Raw genomic sequence first — 22,212 nt, forward strand, 5'->3', positions numbered from 1 at the left:
TAAGTAATGTTTCACAAACTTTTTTGGAGTTTCCTGAAGGTGCTGAAGTTGTTTAGAGGATACCACAGAGGATAATCCTGCAATAGTCAGAGGGCCTAAATGACCTACTGAGGCTTTTTCTTCCTTCTGTGGGAACCAGAGATTTTGGTTAGAGGTAGAAAAATCCTGAAAGCATCAAAGAGCTGGGAAATCATTACTGGAGCTGTTTATTTTACGTGAGAGGGAGCCAGTTGCTATTAGTCTAAATTTTGGGGTCAATGACTTGAAGAGGAGCCTGGAGAAAGAGAGATGACTGAGAGAAAATCCCTCTGTGAAGGGAGGGCCTCCAGCACCAAGAGCAGAACTTCCTCAAGTGCTGTGGAGCAGCTCTTACTGCTTTACCATAAGAAGCCCAAATATCTTGCCCTTACTGGGAAAAACTAATAGATTTTTGTGTCCATGTAGGAATTCTGGCTGTGTGTTTATGGAAAGATGAGAAATTGGGCTGACTGTTGCCAAAGCAGAGCCATTTGTCTCATGATCACACCTCTTAAAACCTGGTAGGAGCTTCAGGGCTTTGGAGGAGCTTTCACAGGTGTCTAATGAGGCACAGAGTAAGAGTGACTATTTTTTAAAATTATTTTAATTTTCCTGCAATTAAAGAAATAAAAGGCTTATTCTTTCTTCTGGTTGTTATAACTGATTCACAGTTTGCTTTGATACATTTTAGACTGAGTGCTGTGCAGTAGGAATTTCATCCTGGGTTCCCCTCTGGCACTATCAGTGCATCAGGACTGTGCTGGCACAGAGAGCTCAAGGGATTGGGATCAGGAAGTTGTTGTTTTCAACACTTCTAGAAAAAAGGTACAGGTAACATAAAATTTTCACAGGCCAAAGCCACCCACTCCTTTAGTCTGTGTCCCCTCCTGCGTGGCCAAGCTGCCCAGATGTCCCCAAAAGCATTGAGATGGAAAGCACCACAGTCAAACCCAGACTGGGGACCACAGCCTTGCACAATTCTCCTTTTAGTCTTTGCTGCTTTAAGTATAATCCTGGGGAAAAAAAAGGGGCTTGCAAAACTCCTGAGCAGCTACTCATTCAAAGTTCTACTCTGGAGAGCTCAGGCCAGGTCACAGTGCAAGGGGCAGGACACAACAGTAAGTATATTTATTATCTCAACATCATAGAAGAAAACTCTTCTTTAACTACGTTCTGCCCTACGAACCCCAGAGACGGTTCCTGTCTTATTCTCTGAGCATGAAAAGGATTCCAGCCCAAGGTAGGCTGAATTTTTGGGGGGCACCTTGTGTTTGGACATGAGTGCCTGATGCTCCAGAGCAAACCCCATCCATTTCAATAGTATTGACTTGCCTTAGGTTCAGTTTGGCTTTAGCAAAGGCAGTGATGGGCTCTGGGTGCAGCATCCAGAGCCCAGAGAGGATCAGCTGAGCCTCAGCCCACTGGTGCTGTGGGCCTTGGGCAGAACCAGATCAGCAGTGTCAGAGCAGCTGAGGAGAACTGGAGTTGGTGGGGGATGGGACAACTGAGCAGATATCAAACCTTTTATAATTTTAAACAATAATTTGATTATAGAGTCTTTGGGAGAATTTCAAAGCAGTGCTCAGCTGCAGCCTGTTTAATATTAGGAGCTGAGAGTCATCCCAGCATTAAATCCCTCTGTGGTCTCTGTGCTTCCCTGAATGCTGGCTCCCTTATCCCAATCAGTCTGTGTCTCTCACTGCAGCTACTGCTCTCACTTTCTACTTCAGCTATAAAATGCTCAGAAATGATTAGTCTGGCCTAAAAGCGGTCCCAGGCCCAGAGTATCAGATTCATCTTCAATAAACTCTTGACACTGATACTACACGGTGTGTACTGTTGGCAAGTTTTACACTCCACAGAGGAATGAATGCAGGATAAATAAACAGCAAGATTTTGGCAAAAATAATAAATGCAGCCACCCTGGTTTAGAAAACATGCTCAGCCTTTGAACAGTTTTGTTTTAGAAAAGAAAGACTTTGAAAAGGATCCAGGGTAAATGTTTTTGATAGAGACAGATACACAATTAACAAGGGTGACTTTATCTCCCCTGTTAAACCCACATCCCTTCTGACCTCTCCAGACTATTCTAAATGCTTTGGAGGCTTGTTTTCCAAGTTCTCAGTGCAGGAGCACGCAGGGGTGTCCTGTCCTCAAACAAGAGGGCACTGGAGTGCTCTGCACTGTGTTCCAGCTGTTATCTGTGCCAATGACAGTCTGCCACAGTGAAAAAAAAAGGACAAAGAAGCTGACAAAATCACTGTCTCAGCTGGACCTCAAGCACTTGGTGAAGGATGTGGCCAAGAAAAACCATACCTCTGTCCATCCATCCCATGGGAATTAGAGCCCTGGGAATGAGGGGACAACAAACAGCTGCTGCAGGGTTTGCTGTCACAGCAGCTCCTTGGAATGGTCTCCCAGGGCCTGGCTGGCACACGAAGGATCAGGTATCTCATGCAGAATGGAATCCCTATGGAAGTGTGGGCTGGAAATGGGGAGAACCCACCTGGAGGGCGTCACTGACCCCGACAGGGCCATGGCACTTCCCACTCACTCCCAGTGGGCCTGACAGCTGTTCAGGTTTTCCTGGAAATCTCTACAGAACAGGCTGTTATGGAATTCTGGTGTTTTTCTATACCTTGTTGGATGTTGATATTCCTGAATTTCAGCAGAAGTCCTGGAAGGGGCAGAGAGAGAACCTGCCTTTGCCAACTCTTCATCCAAGTGGGAGAAATGCAGTAGGGAGCAGCAGTCAGAGGTGACTGACAGGAATCTTTAAAAGGATAAACTGTCTCAGGGAGACTGTTTGTGTGTGTATGTGTTGGATTTGTGTCAATGTGGCATCATGCAGAAAAAGGAGGTAAATCAGCCCAGGTAAAGCATCCCACTAATGCAGCTCCTGACATTTGAGCTCCTGTTTTCAGAGCTAGTGCCATTTGGTCTCCATAGCAATGCCCTGTGCTGGCAGGAATCCTCTGCACAGCATCAAAACATGGAGCCAGACGCAGATCTCTGCTAATCCCACCAGGTACAGCCCTGCCACAGTGCTGGGACAGGGAAATGCTGCTGGACAACATTAGTCCTGAAGTCATACTCCTATCCAGCAAAATCCAGAGCATTTGCATGCTCCCTGTTAGTGTTGCCTAGAATTCCTCATGTAAACTCCCTTTTCCTCCTCTCCTGCCTCCAAACATCCAGGAACTGATGGTTTTAAGGCAGCTCCTGCCTTCTGCTTTTCTCTCTGAGTGGGGCAGCCACTCCATCCAAAACACTGGCACACTCTCCCCAGGCACTCTGACAGGAACTCTCCCATAATATCCACAATTGCAGGAGGGGTTTTCTCATCTATAATTTCTCTTTAATGTAGAAAAGTGGTGATTTGGTGTAGAACAAGGAACTGCTCTGGTGGGAAAGGTCACTGAGTTTAAGACAGAGGACACTAATCCAAATCTCACCAACAGATTTTCAGAGGAAACTCCAGGAAATTCAGTAAAAGTGTAATTAGCTCAATTAACTGAATAGACATGGAATTCTTTGCTACAGAATCATTTCTTTTTTATATTTTGGGCAGCTGTTCTTTGAAATTCTACCCGTTGACATTTTAATCAGTAAAATGGGTTCCTATTGTCAGGAAAGTGGAGAAGGCCTGTTTCACTACTAGGTCACCTCTCTGCCTGTGGGACTGTTACTGAAATACAAAGAACTGGGACCAAAAACCTAAATATCTGCTTTTATTCTTCTGTGATTGTACTGTGAAGGGATGAACATAAAGGGATAAACACAAATAACCTCTGTAAACCAGGCTTGAGAATAGAACTCCTGGGATCCTGGAGGTGGTGGGATCAAGGGAGTTCTCTGCAAGACTTTCTTCACTGTGGTGATAAAATAAATGTAGCAATCTGGTAAATGTACTTGCTTTGCAGTGCTTATGCTATCTTTTACTGTGCACATACCTCCCCAACTTCACTCATGTCCCACCAGTTGCACAGGTTCCAGTCCCTCTGCATGTCCAAGTTAAATATACACTCCGGTATAATCATAAATGTTATTTTTTGAGTGAATAAATCAAGTTCTTCAAACTATGTTCCATCAGTGAAGAAGAACACTGGAAAAGCCCTCAAGAAACAGCTAAAATATGTATATTCTCAGCCTTTTTGCTCCTATCACTTGCCATTTGCAGAATGTTCTGCCCCTTGGTCTCCAAGTACAATAACCATGGTTTTTTGGTGATGGGGCTGAAATTCAGAGTTGTAACTCCTTTTAGCTTGTTGGGACAGTCCAGCAGTTTCCCTTTTGGAGTCAGAAACAAAACTTCAAATTTCAGAAGCCTTTTCTGAATGGAAGACTGCCTTTAAAAAGAGATGCCCTGAGTACTCACGCCAGAGCCATGATCCCGTAGGGCCAGGAACGAATTTCCAACCTCTTGGGGCTTTTGATCTCCTCTGACGTCAGCACCATCCCACTGTCCGATTCCTGAGGGGAAAAGGAAGGAACACCAGTGATAAACTGGGACCTGTGCACTGGGCCTGGTGCAGGGCCCACCAATCCTTCAGAATATTCCCTTCTCAGGGCCTGTGTTATCAGTTTTTGTCCTGTTAGATAGATTAGAGCTCTAATGCTGCTCTGGAGCCCCAGAACACTTCCCTTGTTTCTGTGATGCTGAAACTTTTGATCTGTATTTGGAAGGAGCAGCCTTAAAATGAAAAAATATCAAAAAATAATGTGACATTTTCCAATTTGAAATTGATATTAAGCATATGGGTACCATGTACGTGGGATGGAGGTACAAACAGACTGAATTCAGAGAGAATATATCCAGGAACTCTGGCTGGGTTCCTCCAAGAAAAAGCTCCCTAAATACCTCCTAAAAACACACTTTTAGGAACCCTGAATTTTGAAGGAAGTGGGAGTTCAGAAGCATTTTGCAAATCCAAGTGCTTTGCAAATTTACAGAGCCTTTGGTTGTGGATTTTTTATGAGCCATCCAACAAAACTGTCCTGGTTCCAGTTAAGGTTGAGGTTGTGGTTCTGCTGCACTGAAAGCTGAGCCTCTAGGTTGCAGTTCAGATCAAGCTGTCCTTGTACAAAGTGTTGTACAAGTTCTCAGGCACCACAGTCCTCAATTTAAGCAATTTAAAAATATTAAATATTCTGAGGGGTTACTTTGCATTTGAAATCTTTTGTAATGCTGGACAGTTGCATGTCTGTGTGTTTGTCCAAACTGAGACAGCAAAAGACTCCAACATAGAAGTGAAACTCTAGTTAGTCTTATTTTACCAGTCAAACTAACTGGAATATAAAAAATAATCCCAGCAAATAACAAATAGTAAGCAAAAGCTTTTTTTATAAATACTTCGGGCATATATCAGTCGTTAATAAGATCAGTTTAGAAACTGGTTTCCAAAGTATAAAGTAAAATCCTAAATTAACGAGGTCTGTCAAAGCCTCAGTAGAACAATGCTTGTCTCTGTTTTTTATCTGGACTGTTTCCCTTAGAACACATGGTCCGGGAGCAGTTTATCTGAGGGCTGCTCTGCATTTCCCTTACACTTGTCTGTTAAACCAATATCCACAGGGATATTGCAGATAAGTGGCACAATTCCAGGAAGGTGTGGTAGAGCACTTGGAGAGATCCTGGGCAACTATTTGAAATAATGACCTAATGTCTCTTAATGTCATGATATTTAAGATAATTTTAGCAACACAAGTGCACTTAATTTGTCCAAGAGCAGACCACACCATAATTTGGCTTTAAAAGATCCTGACTGAAATATCACATTTATTTCTGATCTGATGATGTGTTATTACCCTTTTTTTGAAACTTTTCCCTCTTCATGTAAGGACTTGCTTTAAAATGCCCTGAACAGGGAGTACTTGGGCAAGTGATGCTCGTGCTGGCAGCAGTAATCTCTCACTGATACTGGATGGGTGTAGGAAAGTCTTTGTGTGATTTAGAGGGACAGATTTTTATCCTGCAGGAGGAAAGAGACAGAGCCTGAGAAATTTCTGAGCCTTCTAATCCCTGAGATGCAGTGATAAACAGACAGAAATTACAGCTGGCAAAATGTCAGAGAATAATGGGCCTCAATTTGTGCTGACCAGAGAACAAGTGAGCAATGGACTCATCAAGGACATGAAATATGTCCAGGACAGGTTGGAGCTGGAGACTTGACCCTCCCTAAGGGGGCTGGCTCTGTCCAAGAGGGACTCTGAGTTGCTCCTCACCATCTGAGCCCTGCCCTCCTCCTCTGCCAGGCACTCTCCTGAGGGTTCCATGCTTCCCTCCTAAACTTTGATCCATTTCAGGCATCCCTGGAGCACAGAGACCCCTCCTTGGTGCACAGACCGTGCCCCTGAGGCAGAGGGTGTGGGCAGCACAGGAGCTGCAGCCAGGGAGTACCTGAGCCATCCAGGGAATCCAGGAGCTGGTCTCTGATTTTTTTAAATACGGAAGGAAAAATAGAAAGAAAACCCCTCCAACCTGCAGTTTCAGAGGAAGCCAACAAGCAGAACCATCATTCTGAAACAAAACAAGCTTTTGTTTTCCCCTGGAGTGAAAATTAAACCCTTTAACACTCTCACTTTAACACTGTTCACTTTGTGTGACCAAGAGCAGGATCTTGAATCTTGGTCTTGTCTACCCAGAACTGAACACCCTCATCCCCACCAAGTTATTGGCTGTCTCAGCCAGCCTGAATGTGTTCTGGACACATTTCCCTCAAAAAGCCTCATTTAAATGAGCTGCCACTTTCCTATGGTGGAAAAACATATTTAAATATGTAATATAAAGGCCCTTGGCCTGATCAAAGCCAGGGGAATCACACATGAGCTTCTCTTTAAATTATTTGTTAAGTAAAATGCAGGTCCCTCTTAGTTGTCACGCAGACCTGTGTGTGAGATGCCAGGGCCAAAACTTCTGGTTGATTTAAAGCTGTTTCTTACCAAATAGATTTCACAAGCTCTAATAAGTGTTTCTGGGGCTGGTGATGAGTGATCTGTGAACCTGGTGGGGAATGAGGCAGTCACCTCACTTACCTCATGCATCACTTTCTCCTTTTCCACTGGCACCTCATCAAATGTCTTCACACTCAGGGGTCTCTTCTTGCTGTTGTTACTGCAACAGTAAAGTGGAGGGGTCAGCCCCAAACCCAAGCAGATGCTGCAGCACGTGGTGGCTCAGTTACACCCTGACCCAGCTCAGCCTCCTGGACCAGTTTTCTTATTTCATCCTTTGTAACTAATAACCAACACCCTGACAAATTTGTCTGACTCTTTAACCAGCACTATTGAGAGAGGACATCAGACAGTGCCCAGCTTCAGGGAATCCTTCCCTCCCTCCCACCCCTGTCTCAGTTTTCCTCACCCAGTTTCCACTGCACTCCAGCGATTCACTCCAGGGTTCAAGTTTTCTTCCACAGGGCAAGTTTTGGGGTTGGATTCTCCATCGGGACTCAGGGTGATGTTCAGTGGAATATAGTCTTTACCATCCTAGATAATTAATAACAGGAAAGATCACAAAGCTGGTGAAGTTCATTTTGTGCTGCATCTCAGTGTAAGAGGTTCTGGTGTTCTACAGAGCTTTACACTGGGAAAGGACTGGATTTTATTTCAATTTATCTTTATCATGTTTCTTCAAAGTGATTGTGATGTTCCTTACATCATTCCTACATTCCAGATGTGAGGCTATTCTACCTTCAGGGAGGGGCAGGACACTGATCTGCCTTTCAGGAAAGCAGTCTCTATACTGTCATTGCCTCTTAGGGAATTCCAAGGGACAGCCCTCAGGGACACCTAAACCCAAGTTTAAACCCTGGAGAAGGGAGGGAGTGGCAGGAATTCCCAAACCCCTGGGGCTGACAGGACATGAACAGAGTTTGGAATTGGTAAAAGCACATTGCCTATGTGTAGACTTTTTGGGTTTGTTCAGCTTCAGCTGGGAAGAGCTGTAGTTGGAAAGAGCTGGTCCTTCAAGTGGGAGCCTGGAAGGATTTTATTTCTTGTCCTTCCAAGGAATCATAATGAGCTCTGCATTGTTATCACCCCCTGCAGTAATCCCAGAAATGACTCTGCCTTTAAGGTCTGAAACTATTTGTCCAAATTTCTCTTTGCTTATTTTTTGTTTTTAATTTTGAGAAGCAGTTAAATGCCCTATTCCCTTATCATGATTTTTATGTCTCCTTAATTTACTTTGGTTATAGAATAAAAGTCCTAAGCTCTTAATGTTGCAGACTGAGCCCTCTTCAACTCAGCTCCACTACAGTTGTTTACAAACAGGAAGAAGCTGTTTGATTTCTTCTTAAGCTGACAATTGCATTTCTGGTTGTTTTTAATGAAGAAGAAAACAACTGAATTAACTATTATGACATTAATAATGCTATAACTGACTCGCAGAGCTTTAAACTGCATAATTGTAGAGCTCCTAAGAGCACTGGTGGACGTAATCTTGGAAAATGAGAAAGTTCAGGAGGTGGAGGAAATCAGGAGTGAAGTTGAAACCAGAAAGAAGGGAGGTGTGCGTGGGATGATGATTTTAAGATTTACTTTTATTTCTCATTATCCTGCTCTGATTTATTGGTAATAAATTGTATTTTCTGAGAAGGGCAGTGATGGGGTGGTTTGGTGGGCACCCAGACAGGCTTTACTGTGCTGGAATCTAATTAGAACTGTTGGTGAGATAAAGCACTGTTGTTCCTCTGAGGGGCAACTGGGCCTTTTTCTAATGAATGTAACTTTCTCCTGCTATGGATGGACAGACATCTAGTTTTAAAATATAATCCCCTTTGCATAGTTACCATTTTCTTTAATCATCCTAGCAGCCTTTTTCCTTGTGACCTCTGTTGTGAGGTCAGAGGTAATCTTGGTGTCCAACAGCCTTTCCCTGCTGCACACACAGGTATCCACATGCACACACCAACACATCAACACGAATACGTGTGTCAGAGGGAGCCTGGTGTGCTGTACCTGCTGCACACACACAGGTATCCACGTGCACACACCAACACATCAACACAAACACGCGTGTCAGAGGGAGCCTGGCGTGCTGTACCTGCTGCACACTGGCCTGCAGAAGGTCTCCCAGGCGCTCCACGAGCTCGGTGAACGTTGGCCTCTCGGTGGGATCTCCATGCCAACAATCCAGCATTGTCTGGTACCTAGGGAAAAACCCCAGGGATTCAGAAAGGGAAAGGAAAGAAGCTTTTCTTCCAGACTGTTTCATTCCCCTGCTGCTTGGTTTGGTCAGTCTTTGGGTGGTTATGGGTTAGGACAGGCTCAGATCTCCATGTGCTTGAATTCTGTTCTAGTTCCCCCATGGGATGGTTTTGGCTTCCATCCTTCTGCCTCAGCTGAGCCTTTAGGCTTTTTGTTTTCACCCAACTTCAAATCTGGCTGCTGGGCCCTGTGATATTGCTGAAATAAGTCATGGTTATGGATGCTGGGTTTCTGTTCCAGAGCCAGAAGTCAAGGTAGACACAGGGGTCTCCTGAACAGAGATCCAGGAACTACAGCTCACATGGTGGACCTGTTCATCTTGTTGTTGGCAAAGGTCAGGCTGACTTGGCCTGTCCTTGGCATTAGTCTGTGCTACCAGGACGCTCAAGGTATGAACAACCACAGCATTTACTGAAAACAAAATACAAAATAGCTGAGGTGCCCTTCCCCCTCTTCACCTGAACACAATCAAGTTTTAATACTTAAATGACACGTGTCAGCTCTCAATACACGAGCAGGAGCTCTTACACTTCTGGGGTGGAGTACTCTGGGGATCTCATCCGGGTCCCTTCCTTGAGCCGCCGGCAGAAATCCTCATCTATCTGCACTCCAGGGTACGGGGAGGCACCTGGGGGAGAAATGAGAGGCTTCAGAGTGGCACAGTCCCTCTTTCCCAGCCCAGGGAATTAAAGACAAATCAGTGATCTCCGCTGAGCATCTGGGATTACCCAGAGTCTGGCAGCAAAAGGAGCCTGAGCAAAGAAGTTGCAGTTACCTCCCGTCTACACGTTCTGCTTGGAAACTCACTCTGTCTCTTCAGAGATTTCAATCACAGTGTGTCCTCCACATTTGTGATACACCCAGGACAACTCCAAGGTAAAATAGGGCAGAAGAGAACTAAATTTTATTAGTTTGAGACTTTAAATGACCTCTTGGTCAGTGGTAGAGAAGTTCCAGCTCGTTCAGTTGGTTACATTCAATAAACTATTAGCCTGCCAATCTCCAGCACAGAGTGAGCACACAGAGTCAGTCAGTCCTGCTCATCCTGCCTTGCCTTGGAATCTCTGGCCTGGCTGGTGCAGAGGGAGCTGTGGGCACCTGGCTCCTGCAGAAGGCCCCGAGAACCTGCAGTTCAACCTCAGGTGTGGAATTGTGCTTCACCAACTGAGTATTGTGTGTATTATCCAGTCCTACAGGCAAAACTTCCTTGAAAATGACCTTGCAGCTTTTTAGCCTTGTTTGCTTCTTAGAGTATGTGTTCAGAGTGTCTTCAGGGCCACTGCAGTGTCAGTGTGAGTGTTACTGTCCCTGAGAGGGCAGCTCGTGGCAGCTGTTATTGTTCTCAGAGGTGGAGCACTCTGAAGGGACCAGTAGCACTGTATTATTGCACAAAAGTTGGCCAAAAGTCATGAACATGAATCAAAAAGTCATCATTTACCTGTGCAGATGGTTCTCTACAGAGGAGGAACTGGCGTAAATGCATTAAATGTGCTCCTCAACTAATGAGCTATTCAGAGGTTATGCTCTTTGCTGTATGACATCTCCAGTGCTCCATAAATAAGGGGAACAAATATATAGTTTGGGAAAGTGCTCTGGCATCTGAGTAATCCAGACCTCACAGGTAACATTCAAGAGAAGTCTGTGCTGAAGTTTGAAAGGTTACTGAGCCTGCTGGGATAGACCTGAAAGATCTGTAAACTTCCCTCCCCTCCTCCTCAGCAAAGGCTTCACATGCAGCACAACCTTGTCTTGCACATTCTAGCATCCAAAAGCTGGATGATGAATTTGGAAACAATTTAATCAAGTCTCAGCATAGAGGATTGAATGGAATCTGTATCTGTATCCAGCCCTTGAGGAATCTGTGTATGATCTACTGTCTATAACATTCCTGCATATTTCCTGCTATTTCCCCCCCCATTTGGAAACACCATCATGTGCTGTGCACTTGGGGGCACAACAAGCACACCAGAAATCCTTGGATAAAAGCAGCCAAGAGGGTGCCAAAACGTGGCTGCTCCCAGAATTATTCTGCTCCATGAATCTGCTTGCTCAGTCTGCAGAGCTCTGCATGGGGAACTGAGATCCTGGCAGCTTCCCAAGAGGGCACCTCAGCACAGCAAACAGGCTCCAGTGACATCCAAGGCTCAGGGATGCTCAGCCACAGCACATCTGAAATTCCTGGATGTGCAAGGAGCAGGTCACAGTACTGGGAGTGTTTCCAGGAGTTCTGTAAGTTAGAGATAGTCACTAGCATCACTTCTGCTTTATATCTGGATCTGCCTTCCTAGACTTGCCTTTCACCTGTCAGAATAACCTGGTAATCCACTGTTCAGCTCACATGGCATCACTCATTAGCCAAAGGCCTCAAAACAGGCTTCTACCACCTCCCAAGATCCCTGTGAATAAATAGACAGATAGAAATTGTGGTGTCACCTTCCCACAGTGTCCCAGCCACCAAACTGCTGCCTGCGTACCTCTCCTGACTTTCACTTGCTTGTCTTTGCATCTGTGCATCTGTACAAACCTTGAGAAGGGACTGGGGCTTCCTGAACACCCCTGTACTCAACAGGAGTTCAACAGCCTCTCCAGAGGAGCTTCACTTGGTCTGCCTGGCTCTACACTGTCGATGACCAGGGGCAACACCACAAACCCCCCTCATTAGAGAAGAGACGGCCTTTTTCATTGACTGCCAACCACACTGTGCCACTGTTGTGCCATAGTGATCATGATTTCCATGGGGAGGACCTGAATGGAGAACTGGGAGGAGCTGAATGGAGTCAGGCCTTGATGAATGGCCACAGGACCATTCCCAGTGCAGAAGAAACCCTTCAGTTTGTTCAGTACCACTGGCTAGACCTGGCTCAACAATTATCTTACTGATAAGAACTAATCCTGCAAATACAGTGATTGGGATGGAGACCTTGAGGGCAACATGAGAAAATGGGGTGAGGAGGGATGGAGAATTCCACTGGAGCTCACCTTCTGAGTGCTCTCTCTTTGGTTACATCATTGATCATATCCACTGCAACGTGTTGGTGAGAGCAAATACAAGGAAGGCAAAGAAGAATAATAGTGACAGGACAAGGAGTAATGGGTACAAATTGGAAGAGGGGAGATTTAGGTGAGATATTAGGAAGAAATTCTTCCCTGTGAGGGTGCTGAGACACCAGACCAGGTTGCCCAGGGAGATTGTGGATGCCCCAGCCTTGGCAGTGTTCAAGGCCAGGTTGGATAAGGCCTTGAGCAACCTGGTCTAGTGGGAGGTGTGTGGGATGGGGACTAGATGATCTTTAAGGTCCATTCCAATCCCTTAGCATTCAGTGATTCTAAGAACAATTTTTCATTGAAGGATCTCTTGGTAGTTTATATTTTGACTGGTGCTGGCTTTCTACCAGCTAGAGGCAGCTCAGATCATAAAAGCAGGGAACTCTCCTTTTTCCACTTCCACTCACCACTGCACTTCATCTGCACTATGTGATATGCCTGATAACTTGGATTTGGGATGCTGAGACAGCTTGGGAGAAATGTAGGCTGAAACATGTGGTGTGAGGTCTACACATGATGTTTTCCTCAGGGAAAATCTCTTCCAAAATGCTCAAAGATGTGGCATGCATTGGATATGGGAGCCCTCTTTTGATCTTGGTTTTATTTTAGTAGGATAATAAGATGCTGATGTTATACGAGCAGGCACTGCTTGTTTACATAATTATCTCTGATTGCTTTTTGAACAGTGCACATTGAAATTCCAGGAGACACCGACTCTCTGCACCATGAGTGATTTCAGGGTGTATTAAACATTGCTGGCACCACCTGACATGAGGTGTGCTGACCCCTTTGGAATAATTTAAAGCTCATTGCAAACTCAGCCTCAGATGAAAATGAACAGTCTCTCTCAAGCCCTGATTTCCCTGTGTATCACCAACATGGATCCAGCCTTTCTGGAGGAAGCCTGTTGTCCTCTCAGCTCCTGCCTCTGGAAGGACCCATGACCAAACTAAACTCTGCAGTTTCCTAATCAGTGTTTTTCCCTTTTTTAGAGGGTGCTAAGTCTGTGGGACCCAGCAAAAGCAGCACTTGTAAATGGGAGACGAAACATACCCTGTAGCAACGACAAACAACTTCCATCCCTTGGCTCTCAATGATCTGTAAAACTTTTATATAAGAGAATTCAATCAGTGACACAAATCCTTAATTAAATATTTATCATTGGAGCTGCAGATGTGAGCAGTGCCAAACCACAGGCATGCCTGGATGATCTGTATGAAAAACCCTCTCAGAGAAAATGACTGCTTTTGAACCTGTGCCACTGAGAGAAAAAGGAGTTTGTGACCTACGTCATCCCAGGGCAGAGGCTGTTCACGGATGGCAGCCCTGGCAGGAGTCTGGTAGGTTCCTCTGAATTCAGAAAAGGACAGTCTATTGTGCCAGGAAAACACCTTCATTAAGAAAAAGCACTATCTAAAATTAAAAGAAATCAGACAAATTGTTTTTAGAAACTAGATAAAAATAGAAGTGAGTTTCAGTGACTCTATTTTTTATTTGTATTGGTCAGGCCAAATGACCTGAAAGTCACATCTGTTAAAGTCTGTCAGGACCTCTGGGAATGATATAAAGCCTGTTTCTGAAGTGCCTCTTGCCACTCATCAGTATTCAGTTCCTTTGGTTCCCTGGAGGTGCCCAGTGCCTGTTTCCTCAGAGTATGTCTCTGCTGGTGCATCTTCCTGAACAATCTGTTAAAAATGGGGCACCGCTCGTGCTTCTGGAGCTTTGCCTTTCTGTGGTGTTTCAAAGCACCTGCAGCAGGTGATGCTGTTACAGAGCCACAGAGGTGTTACACCAAAATAACATCACTAAATAAACAGGACTGAGCCCTGGAGAAAGCAGGAACTGCCACGTGTTTTAACCATTTGAATGTGAATTTTGTGTGCTGACATGGACTAGAGGAGAGTACAAATGAAAGTCTTGGACTGAAAGCAAGTTGTGATTTTGCAGTCAGCCTTAAAGAAAGATTAGGACAGAAACAGCTCCAGACTTTGCATCTTGACTTGGCATCTTGAGCCCGATCATTAATTTCAACTAATCCATGAACTAAAGATAGAAGGAGATTACAGAGTTTGCTTTAAAATCCAGCATCTTAAGCTGACAATGCTTCTTGTTTTCTTTTGTCTGCAAATGCTGATTAAAAAGCCAGAGCTGACATTCCTAAATTCCCTCAGGAAAACAAAACTTGCCACTCTGCAAGGCAAATCTGAGAGCAGCAAAGTCCACCTGTCTGTGAGGCTTCTTGTCTTGGTTTCACAGCTTTATGTGCTGGACAGGAACCAGATCTCAATGAGGCTAAGATTTCTAACAGCACCCTGGGATGAAATCTGTAGCACATAAAGAACTCCATTCCTGTTCTTTCAGCAATGTTGTGTCTTGCAAACGATATGGGCACAAGAGTACGTGGTTCTACCTGTCCACTGCCAGAAGGACTCAGGCAGAGCCCAGCACTGGTTCTCAGATCAGCCTCATGGCAGCTGCTGCCAAGACATTTTTCTTACTTAGAAAACCTTAGATTTTGTGGGGAAGAAAATTAAGATGGGATAAAACATCATGTGGGCAATCTCCCTTGTGTTCCACGGGCTGCCACGAGCAACATCAGCCCCCTGTGCCCTCAGCATGGGGACCCTCCAGCCTTGGGGCCGTGGGGGTTCCTGAAGCAGATTTCTTCAGGAAAATATAGTTGGATGGGAAACTTCTTCATTGCTGTCAAAGAAGCATCTCACTTCCCAGCAGCAAGGGCTTGTTGTATCTCTGGGTTCTGTTGCTTTCAGTGGCTACAAATGTTAGGTCCAGGACTTAGGATTTTTGTTCCCCCCTCCCCAGTGTTCATGGTTTTCAGGTGGAGTTCTCACTAACCTCAGCCCAGTGGCTTTATTTCACACCTGCCTTGCACTGTGCACTTGTCCCAGCTGAAGCAGAAATGCTGCTCCACACCAGCACCTTTTGTTAAAAGCTTTTCTTAGCATAGGAGCCATAAATTAGGGGAAAATCATTCTTACCTAGAGAAAATATTTCCCAGAGCAGCACTCCAAAGGACCACACATCACTCTGTGTTGTGTAAATCTTGTCAAAAATAGCCTCTGGAGCCATCCATTTGAGTGGGAGCCGGGCCTGGACACCAAAGACACAACGGGTTGCCAGGGCTGCTGTTACTGATCCACCCAAGCCCGTGGGGAACAACAACTTGAGGATAACAATTCCAGCTCCTTCCACTTACATCTCCCTTCCGTACGTAGTCGGGGTCTTTATAAATGTCCCTGGCCAGGCCGAAGTCACAGATCTTGACCACGTTGTTCTCGGAGAGCAGGATGTTCCTCGCTGCCAAATCCCGGTGGATGCACTGGAAGGAACAAGGACACAGGGGATCAGAGGGGCTCCCTGCCAGAGCTGAGAGCAGGAGAATTTCTTTGGGAATGGGGAGATAAATGACCTGCTGTCGTGAGCAGGTTAGAGAAGGGAATCTGTGAGGGAACCTGCCCCAAACATTCAGTTCCATGCAAAGGAGAGAATTACTCGGGGAACAAGCCAATATTGCAGGTAATTCTCTGACTTTCACAGTTATGACAAGACAAAGGGAATCCTATTTTCTAACTAACTGTCCACTGGGAAAATTGGGAGAGGTCGAAAGGCAGCTGCAGCTACATTTGCAAATGCAGGCCCAGGAGTGTGTGAGATGGGGGTGACTCTGCTCGGGATTCCTGTGCTCCCTGGGAGCTGTGTCAGTGCAAGCCCACAGTTGTGTGCACACTTTGGCACATGTATTACATTCCATTTACAGAAAAGGTGTTCCACAGGCTGCAAACATCCTTCCCATTGTATCCAAAAGAGGTGCTAACTCTGCTGACACTGCTAACTCTCCAACACTGCTGACAAGCCAAAGGAATAGCTGGATACTCCCCTTCATTTTTCAGTAGCGCTGTTGTTGATCACACTAGAAGGACCTTTCTCTACAAGAAGCCTTTTCTGCATTTATTTATGAGGCAGTTCCAAGAATTGTCTCACAATCTGTATTCAGCCTTTCTATCTAAACTCTCCTGTTACAGATGCCAGTCCCTGCAGCCAAGAACATGATGGATATCCCTTCCCAACCTCTTCACTGCTACTTATTGCTTAACCACCAGAGCCAACATGATCTCCAAGGCTTTAATAGAAGAGCAAAAAGCAGATTACTCAGACTCAAGAGCATGTTTGGATTTCTCCATACCAGATACTCAAGGTTCTGGGATAGAAGTGTGAATGAGCTCACTTTTCGGGAGGCGAGGAACTCCATGCCTTTGGCCACTTGGAAGCTGTAGCAAATCAGATCCTCCAAAGTCAGGGGCCTCTTGTACAGATCCTCAGCATCTAGGAGAGATCACAGACAAGGCAAAACACTGGAGCAACAGCTCCAGACCTCGGTGGCACTGGTGCCTCTGGCACTCTGTGACCCCAGCCCTGCATCTGAGTGTCAGTAGGAGAGATCTCTGCTGGACCTGCAGCTCTGGGGTAGGAACCACTGATCCAGAGGCAGAAGATCAGATGATTTAACAAGTTCTAGTGCACATTAATCATGTCATTTAGCTATGGGGAAAACAGCACCGGGGGATAGGAGTGAAGAAAACTTCACAGAGAGTGAGTGAGGAGACTGGGAAGAGAGTGGCCTCACAAATCTTGTGGTAAAACATTGCTATTGCTTCTCTCACACAACAGGAGCAGCTTTTCTATGCAATTCATCACTGCCAACCTCTTTCAGTGAGAAAGTTGGAGTGGGGAACAGGCAACAGGAAGAATTTGCAACTTCGGGAACAAACCAAGCTGTGTCAGGGCTTGTTAAGTGTGTGACAGGGTGTGTGGCACTGGCCAAGTGCCACAAACTTTTACAAGAAAAGATTTGGGATTAGGTGGGTTTTGTTTACCTTCTTCATCATCTTCTGAGTCGCTGTAACTCTTATCTTCAATAAATCCTGAGCTAGCAGAGCTGCCTGTGCTGGCTACGCTCTCAAGGCGCCTCTTGATCAGTTCAGTCAGGTCGCTGTTGGACTCATCCAGACTCTTCTCTGCTTGGTCAGAGTTTTCCTGGGACTAGAAATAGCATAAAACTCATTTGTAGCTTTGGTTGATGCAATGCCTGAGGATTCAAACTATGGAACAGAATGGCATATGGAGAAAATGTCCTCTGCAGACGAGCTCCAAACATGTTTGAACATGATGTTCCCTGAAGAGCAGAGCTAAGGAAGCCTGGTTTCCTACTAATACAGAACCTCCCATTTCACTGATTGCAATGTTGCCCCAGAAAAGTGAGCTGGGAGCTGGCTGGGGGAGACTGAGAGGTGAGCAGAGAGATACTGTGGTTCTGTGCCTCTTGCTTTCTTGGGAAGGCATTATAGACCAGTTCAAGGCACGTGCATGATGTGCACTATGTGTCTGTCTCACCCTGTCCTGGGGAGGGAGACAGAACCAGCCCCTCAATTCATCAAGGAAACAATGGTGAGAAAGAAATTCTGAGTGCCTGTACCAGGAAAATCTCCTTCACTCACACAAAGTACCTCATGTACTTCTGTGCCTGTACACAATGGCTCCAATAATAATAATAATAATTATGGATTCATCCGGGAAAATAATCTTGGGAGGCTCCAGTTTCAGGCAGGGCTGGGATCAGAGAGCCCTTTCCATGCTTTATGTTCACAAGGAGGAGGCAGTGCCATTCCCTCCCCAGCGCTGACTCCTGGTCTCCTGTGTCCACCCCCCTGTCCCAGCCCAGGCTGTGCCAGCACAGATGTTTGTGTGGATGCAGACAACTGTTGGAAACCAAACCATTTGGTTAATTTTAGTGCAGACATGTCCTTGATCCAGGTCCCTGCATCCAGCACAGACTGGGCTAGCACGGGGGAAGGGACAAACAGAGGATGGGAATGAGCAGATGGTGGAAGGATGAGCTGCTTTTAGTGGGGGGTGTGGGCCTGGAAACAAAAATCCCCAAACCAGGCTTATGTTTTGGAGGGTTCACCTTCTCCTAGTTCAGTTGAGGCCAGTTTTTCACTACTACTTATTGCCCGCCTTGAGCTGGGGGTAATTCCCTCTCTCCCTCTTAGGTGCACCACGGTGCTTGGGTATTTGCAACTACTGCAGAGGAGGATGGGAGTGAGACCCTGCAGAGGAAAACATTTTCTTTTCTTGCTCATACAAATTGAAATGTGGTGAGAAAATAAAGTACCCACAGAAATGCCCAACAGTGCCAGTGCAGAAAAATCCAGCCTGTGACCATGGTTGTTGATTCCCTGCCTTGGGACTATGAGAAGTGTATCATTTTCTTACCTTGCATGCAATGAAATCTCCCCGTTTTCCTCTTAAATAGTTGGACAGATTTCCATATTTGCAATATTCCACTATGACCATTAAAGGACCTAATAAAGACAGTGAGAATCAAATGAGTTTTGAATCATTGCAAAGCACATAATTCTAACTTATCCTCCCAAAACCTCTTCAAAATAAGTAAATACTGGCATTCTTATGACACAGAGGAGAGAAGTGACACTGCAGAAGGACACAATTAGTAGGGATGTGGAGAGAAGGGAACACAGTGCTGATTCTTAGTTTTAGATGTTGGCATTTATTCCTTATTTATCAAATAGGAAAATTCAGGATGATCAACAGAATGTCCAGTCTCAGATGCTGTGAAGGTTGGTTTTCTCTGTGCATAGTCCATAGCATGGAGCAGCTTTCATTTTCTCTGCTGGCTTCCCAGTTGTTTGTTTTGGGTGGAGCTGATGCCATCAGAAGAAATAAAAGTATGCAGGGCCATAGGCAGATCTGAATCAAAAGTTGCAAAAATACTTAGTCTGAAGTTTTTGGAAGTCTTGAAAGTCCTCTCAGTTTCTTCCTTTCTTATTTCTGTGCAAACTACTGTAGATTTAGTGCAATTGCTGCTTTTGTACAATTATGCATGTTTTTAAGATCTGCTTGAAGTGCTTTTATGTTGCAGTGTGAGCTATTAGGGGAGGGAAAAGCTGCATTCTCTACCTTTGGCAGAATCACTGCTTTTTGTAGTCACCAAATGTAAGATAAGGTGAAATCACAGGACTAGGATGTGTATAGACAGGGATTACTATCCACCCCAAGCTCTCAAACTTTCATGTCCAGAAACTTTTTTCTGTGGAGAACACAGAAAGGTCTGTAGTTCAGACTTAGGAGCTTGAACTTCAAAGGAAAAGGGCTGGGAGCTGCACTTGGCCTTGGGGAAGAAGAGCTCTGGTCAGGATTCCTGACTGGATATATCCAACCTGGGCACACCGAGCCTGGACAGTATTGACTGGAGAGGATGAGAGGGGGAAGGGAGGGAGCAGTGACCCTGGGAGAGCCTGGCTGCTGCATCCCTCTGAGACAGGGAGAGCACCTTTTGGAAGTAGATGGTCCCATTAACAGGGAGATGGTGAACCCCTGAAGTGAGAACCAGCAGCTTGCCCATGACACTGTATTTCTGCCTAGCTCTGTACCTGCACAGCCCCATGGCTCTGCTGGGCTGAGAACACACCCTGGGGCTGCCCAGGAGCCCCAGTTCCTGCTGACTGCAGCTGGAACATGTTCAGCCCTGGGAAAAACCACAACTGGCCCCAAATCTGAGCTGCCAGTGCTGTGCCCACCTCTGCAAGGCTCCAGAGCTGGGATCTGGCCCTCCTCAGTTCTGAAGGACCCAAACTCAAATGTCCCTCATGGGCACCCTGAGGAAATGTAGATTCCAAGAACAGCTGTGAAGCTCCACTTAGTGATTTATTCATGTTTTTGAAATGCTTCCTAGACATGGCCTCTCTGTATTTTGTTTCCTCATTGTGAAGCATATACTGTGCATTAGTTGTAACTGCTCGACATCAGACACCCTGCCAAAGTGTTAAAAATTTGTTATTTGTTATGATGTTAAAATAATATATGTGCATACTTAATATCAGTGTTCACCAGGAATACTGTTCCATGGTTACACAAACCCTGTCAGGGAAGGAGAGAGAGCTGTGTTCTGCAATGGCTCTTTAATGGTAACTCCAATCCCTGCCTGTCTCCAGAGCTCAGGGCTGTTTTCCTTTGGTCTGCACTTGCATTGCTCAGAGAAAAACAAAGCATTGCCTGCCTGGAGGCTCCTCTGTGCCCTCTGCTCCAAGGACTGCTCTCCAAAGGCAGCAGAGGCTTTCCCTGGCACCTGGCAGGGAGGAATGAGGGTCACTTCCCACCTGGAGCGCAGCTGGGATGGAGCAGGCTGGAGAACGGGAAGTGGAGGGCCCCCTGGGAGAAGATGTTTCTCAGAGTCTTAGATCAGTCCCTGAGCTGTGTCTGGCTGAGCAAGGGGAGCTCTGGGGCTGAGTCGGTGCTTTGGTGAAGAACTTCTGAGCCCTCAGTCCTGCGGCCACGTTTGAGGCACCTCACTGTCCTGTCAGGGGAGGAGAATCACCAGCATCCCTAATGTTCCTTCCACTCTACTCATAGTCCCAAGCAAAGGCTCCTGGCTCCTGTCTCTCATCACAGAAGATGGAGTTGGAAGGGACCCACAAGCATCACTGAGTTCAGCTCTTAAGTGAATGGTCCATATGGAAATCAAACCTGCAACCTTGGTGTTTTTAGCACCATGCTCTGTCCAAGTGGGCTGAACCCTAAATCCCTCCAGCTGGAGCTGCCCATCCTCCCATACAAGCTTTTGGGATCTGCAGTGCTACAACAATTCCTGCAAGTTCCCCATCCCTGGCTCCTAGATTCCAGCAGTATCTGTGGCTGCTGGTTGCTCACTGCTCCCTGAAGAACTGGGAGCACCTTGCTGGAGGGAAGATTTCTGCCCTGGCATCCAACCAAATCTACCTCACTGAGGTTTTCTTTGTCCCCCGTGACTGGGCGTGTTCTTTGGGAGATTGATAGCTCAGATGGCCACAGATGTGTGCACCATCTCTGGCGCTGTTTCTCCTTAATTTATTTCACTCTGGGGTTTTTCTTCCCCTCAGGTCACCTCAATCTGTCCTTTGGGGATGGTTTTGAAAGTTCAGGGTCAGCAGTGAAGAGCTATCCTCGAGAGCTGCTGCTCCTGAAGTTGAAGCATGGTGAGAGACAGGGATGGCGATGTGGGAAGGGATGTTGTAGTGACAAAGGGCTGAGATTGATGGAGCCCTTTGTTTAAGTGCACTTTGCCACAGACCCTTTGTATGCTGTCAGGCCAGTCCTGCCAGCTCAGCCCTGTGGAAGTCCATGTTGTTGTTGTGTCCAGCTCAGACCTGCCCCAGCCTTCCTGCACACCAAGCAAAACCTGCCCCTGTTTGCCCAGAGAGGGTGAAGTGCCCGGGAAGGGAGGAGGCCTCAGTGAGCCAAGTGCTCAGCCTGGTGCATCCTCCTGATAAGGCAGGGGAGGAGAGGCAGAAGAACCTTTGAAATGACCAGGAGTGCCTGTTGGAACAATTGGGCACCTAATTGCAATTCAGTGTCCTGCCTCCATTCAGGCCATAATCCCTTTTGTAAACAGGCTTCCAGGGAAAACAGAGAAGTGACACTATGGGCTGGGAGATGTTCAGAACCCTTGATAAGGTGAGGCCACATTCTGCAGCAGCAGAAGCTCCCCTGTGAGCAGAGAGCTGGAAATGTTTGTGCTTGCATTAACTGCAGACTTGGACTCCACCTCGGGCACATCCCAACACCTGTGTATCTGAAAAGTGTTCCTTTGCTCCTGATTTACTGAAGACTTCTCACCTCCAGCTTTGGTGCAGGCTCCCAGCAGGTTGACTACATTCAAGTGATGTCCTATATGGATGAGGATCTTCAGTTCAGACATTAAAGCCTTGCATTCATTAGTAGTTGCACATTCTGCTTAAGATAAACAGGAAAAAAATCATCTTTACACAACAGGATATTTTGAACAGGACACAGCAAGATCCTGTTTATACTTTGAAACAAAACCCACCCAGGTTACTTGTAATATCTTTGCTTTTCAGACTC

The 22,212-nt window shown here is 45.9% G+C and overlaps 1 protein-coding gene across 3 annotated transcripts in view; it reads right to left on the bottom strand.

Annotated features, from left to right (window-relative positions):
* The window catches only part of LOC108498584 (vascular endothelial growth factor receptor kdr-like), a 137,151-nt gene that overhangs the window by 8,661 nt on the left and 106,278 nt on the right, over window positions 1–22,212 (bottom strand). For 2 of the 3 annotated variants that reach the window (XM_017817472.1, XM_017817463.1), the window contains 11 exons: window positions 21,967–22,080; window positions 18,568–18,656; window positions 17,169–17,334; window positions 16,520–16,617; window positions 15,491–15,613; window positions 15,273–15,384; window positions 9,757–9,856; window positions 9,065–9,170; window positions 7,382–7,506; window positions 7,054–7,132; window positions 4,397–4,491 (listed from right to left, as the gene is read on the bottom strand). In XM_017817472.1, coding sequence (XP_017672961.1) covers window positions 4,397–4,491; window positions 7,054–7,132; window positions 7,382–7,506; window positions 9,065–9,170; window positions 9,757–9,856; window positions 15,273–15,384; window positions 15,491–15,613; window positions 16,520–16,617; window positions 17,169–17,334; window positions 18,568–18,656; window positions 21,967–22,080 — 1,207 coding nt within the window. Of the gene's footprint in view, window positions 1–4,396; window positions 4,492–7,053; window positions 7,133–7,381; window positions 7,507–9,064; window positions 9,171–9,756; window positions 9,857–15,272; window positions 15,385–15,490; window positions 15,614–16,519; window positions 16,618–17,168; window positions 17,335–18,567; window positions 18,657–21,966; window positions 22,084–22,212 lie in introns of all 3 variants that reach the window. The other variant, XM_017817454.1, reaches the window with a different exon arrangement.

The sequence above is a fragment of the Lepidothrix coronata genome, unplaced genomic scaffold (genome assembly GCF_001604755.1).
Source record: "Lepidothrix coronata isolate B3197 unplaced genomic scaffold, Lepidothrix_coronata-1.0 Scaffold2, whole genome shotgun sequence".
Taxonomy (NCBI): Eukaryota; Metazoa; Chordata; class Aves; order Passeriformes; family Pipridae; genus Lepidothrix; species Lepidothrix coronata.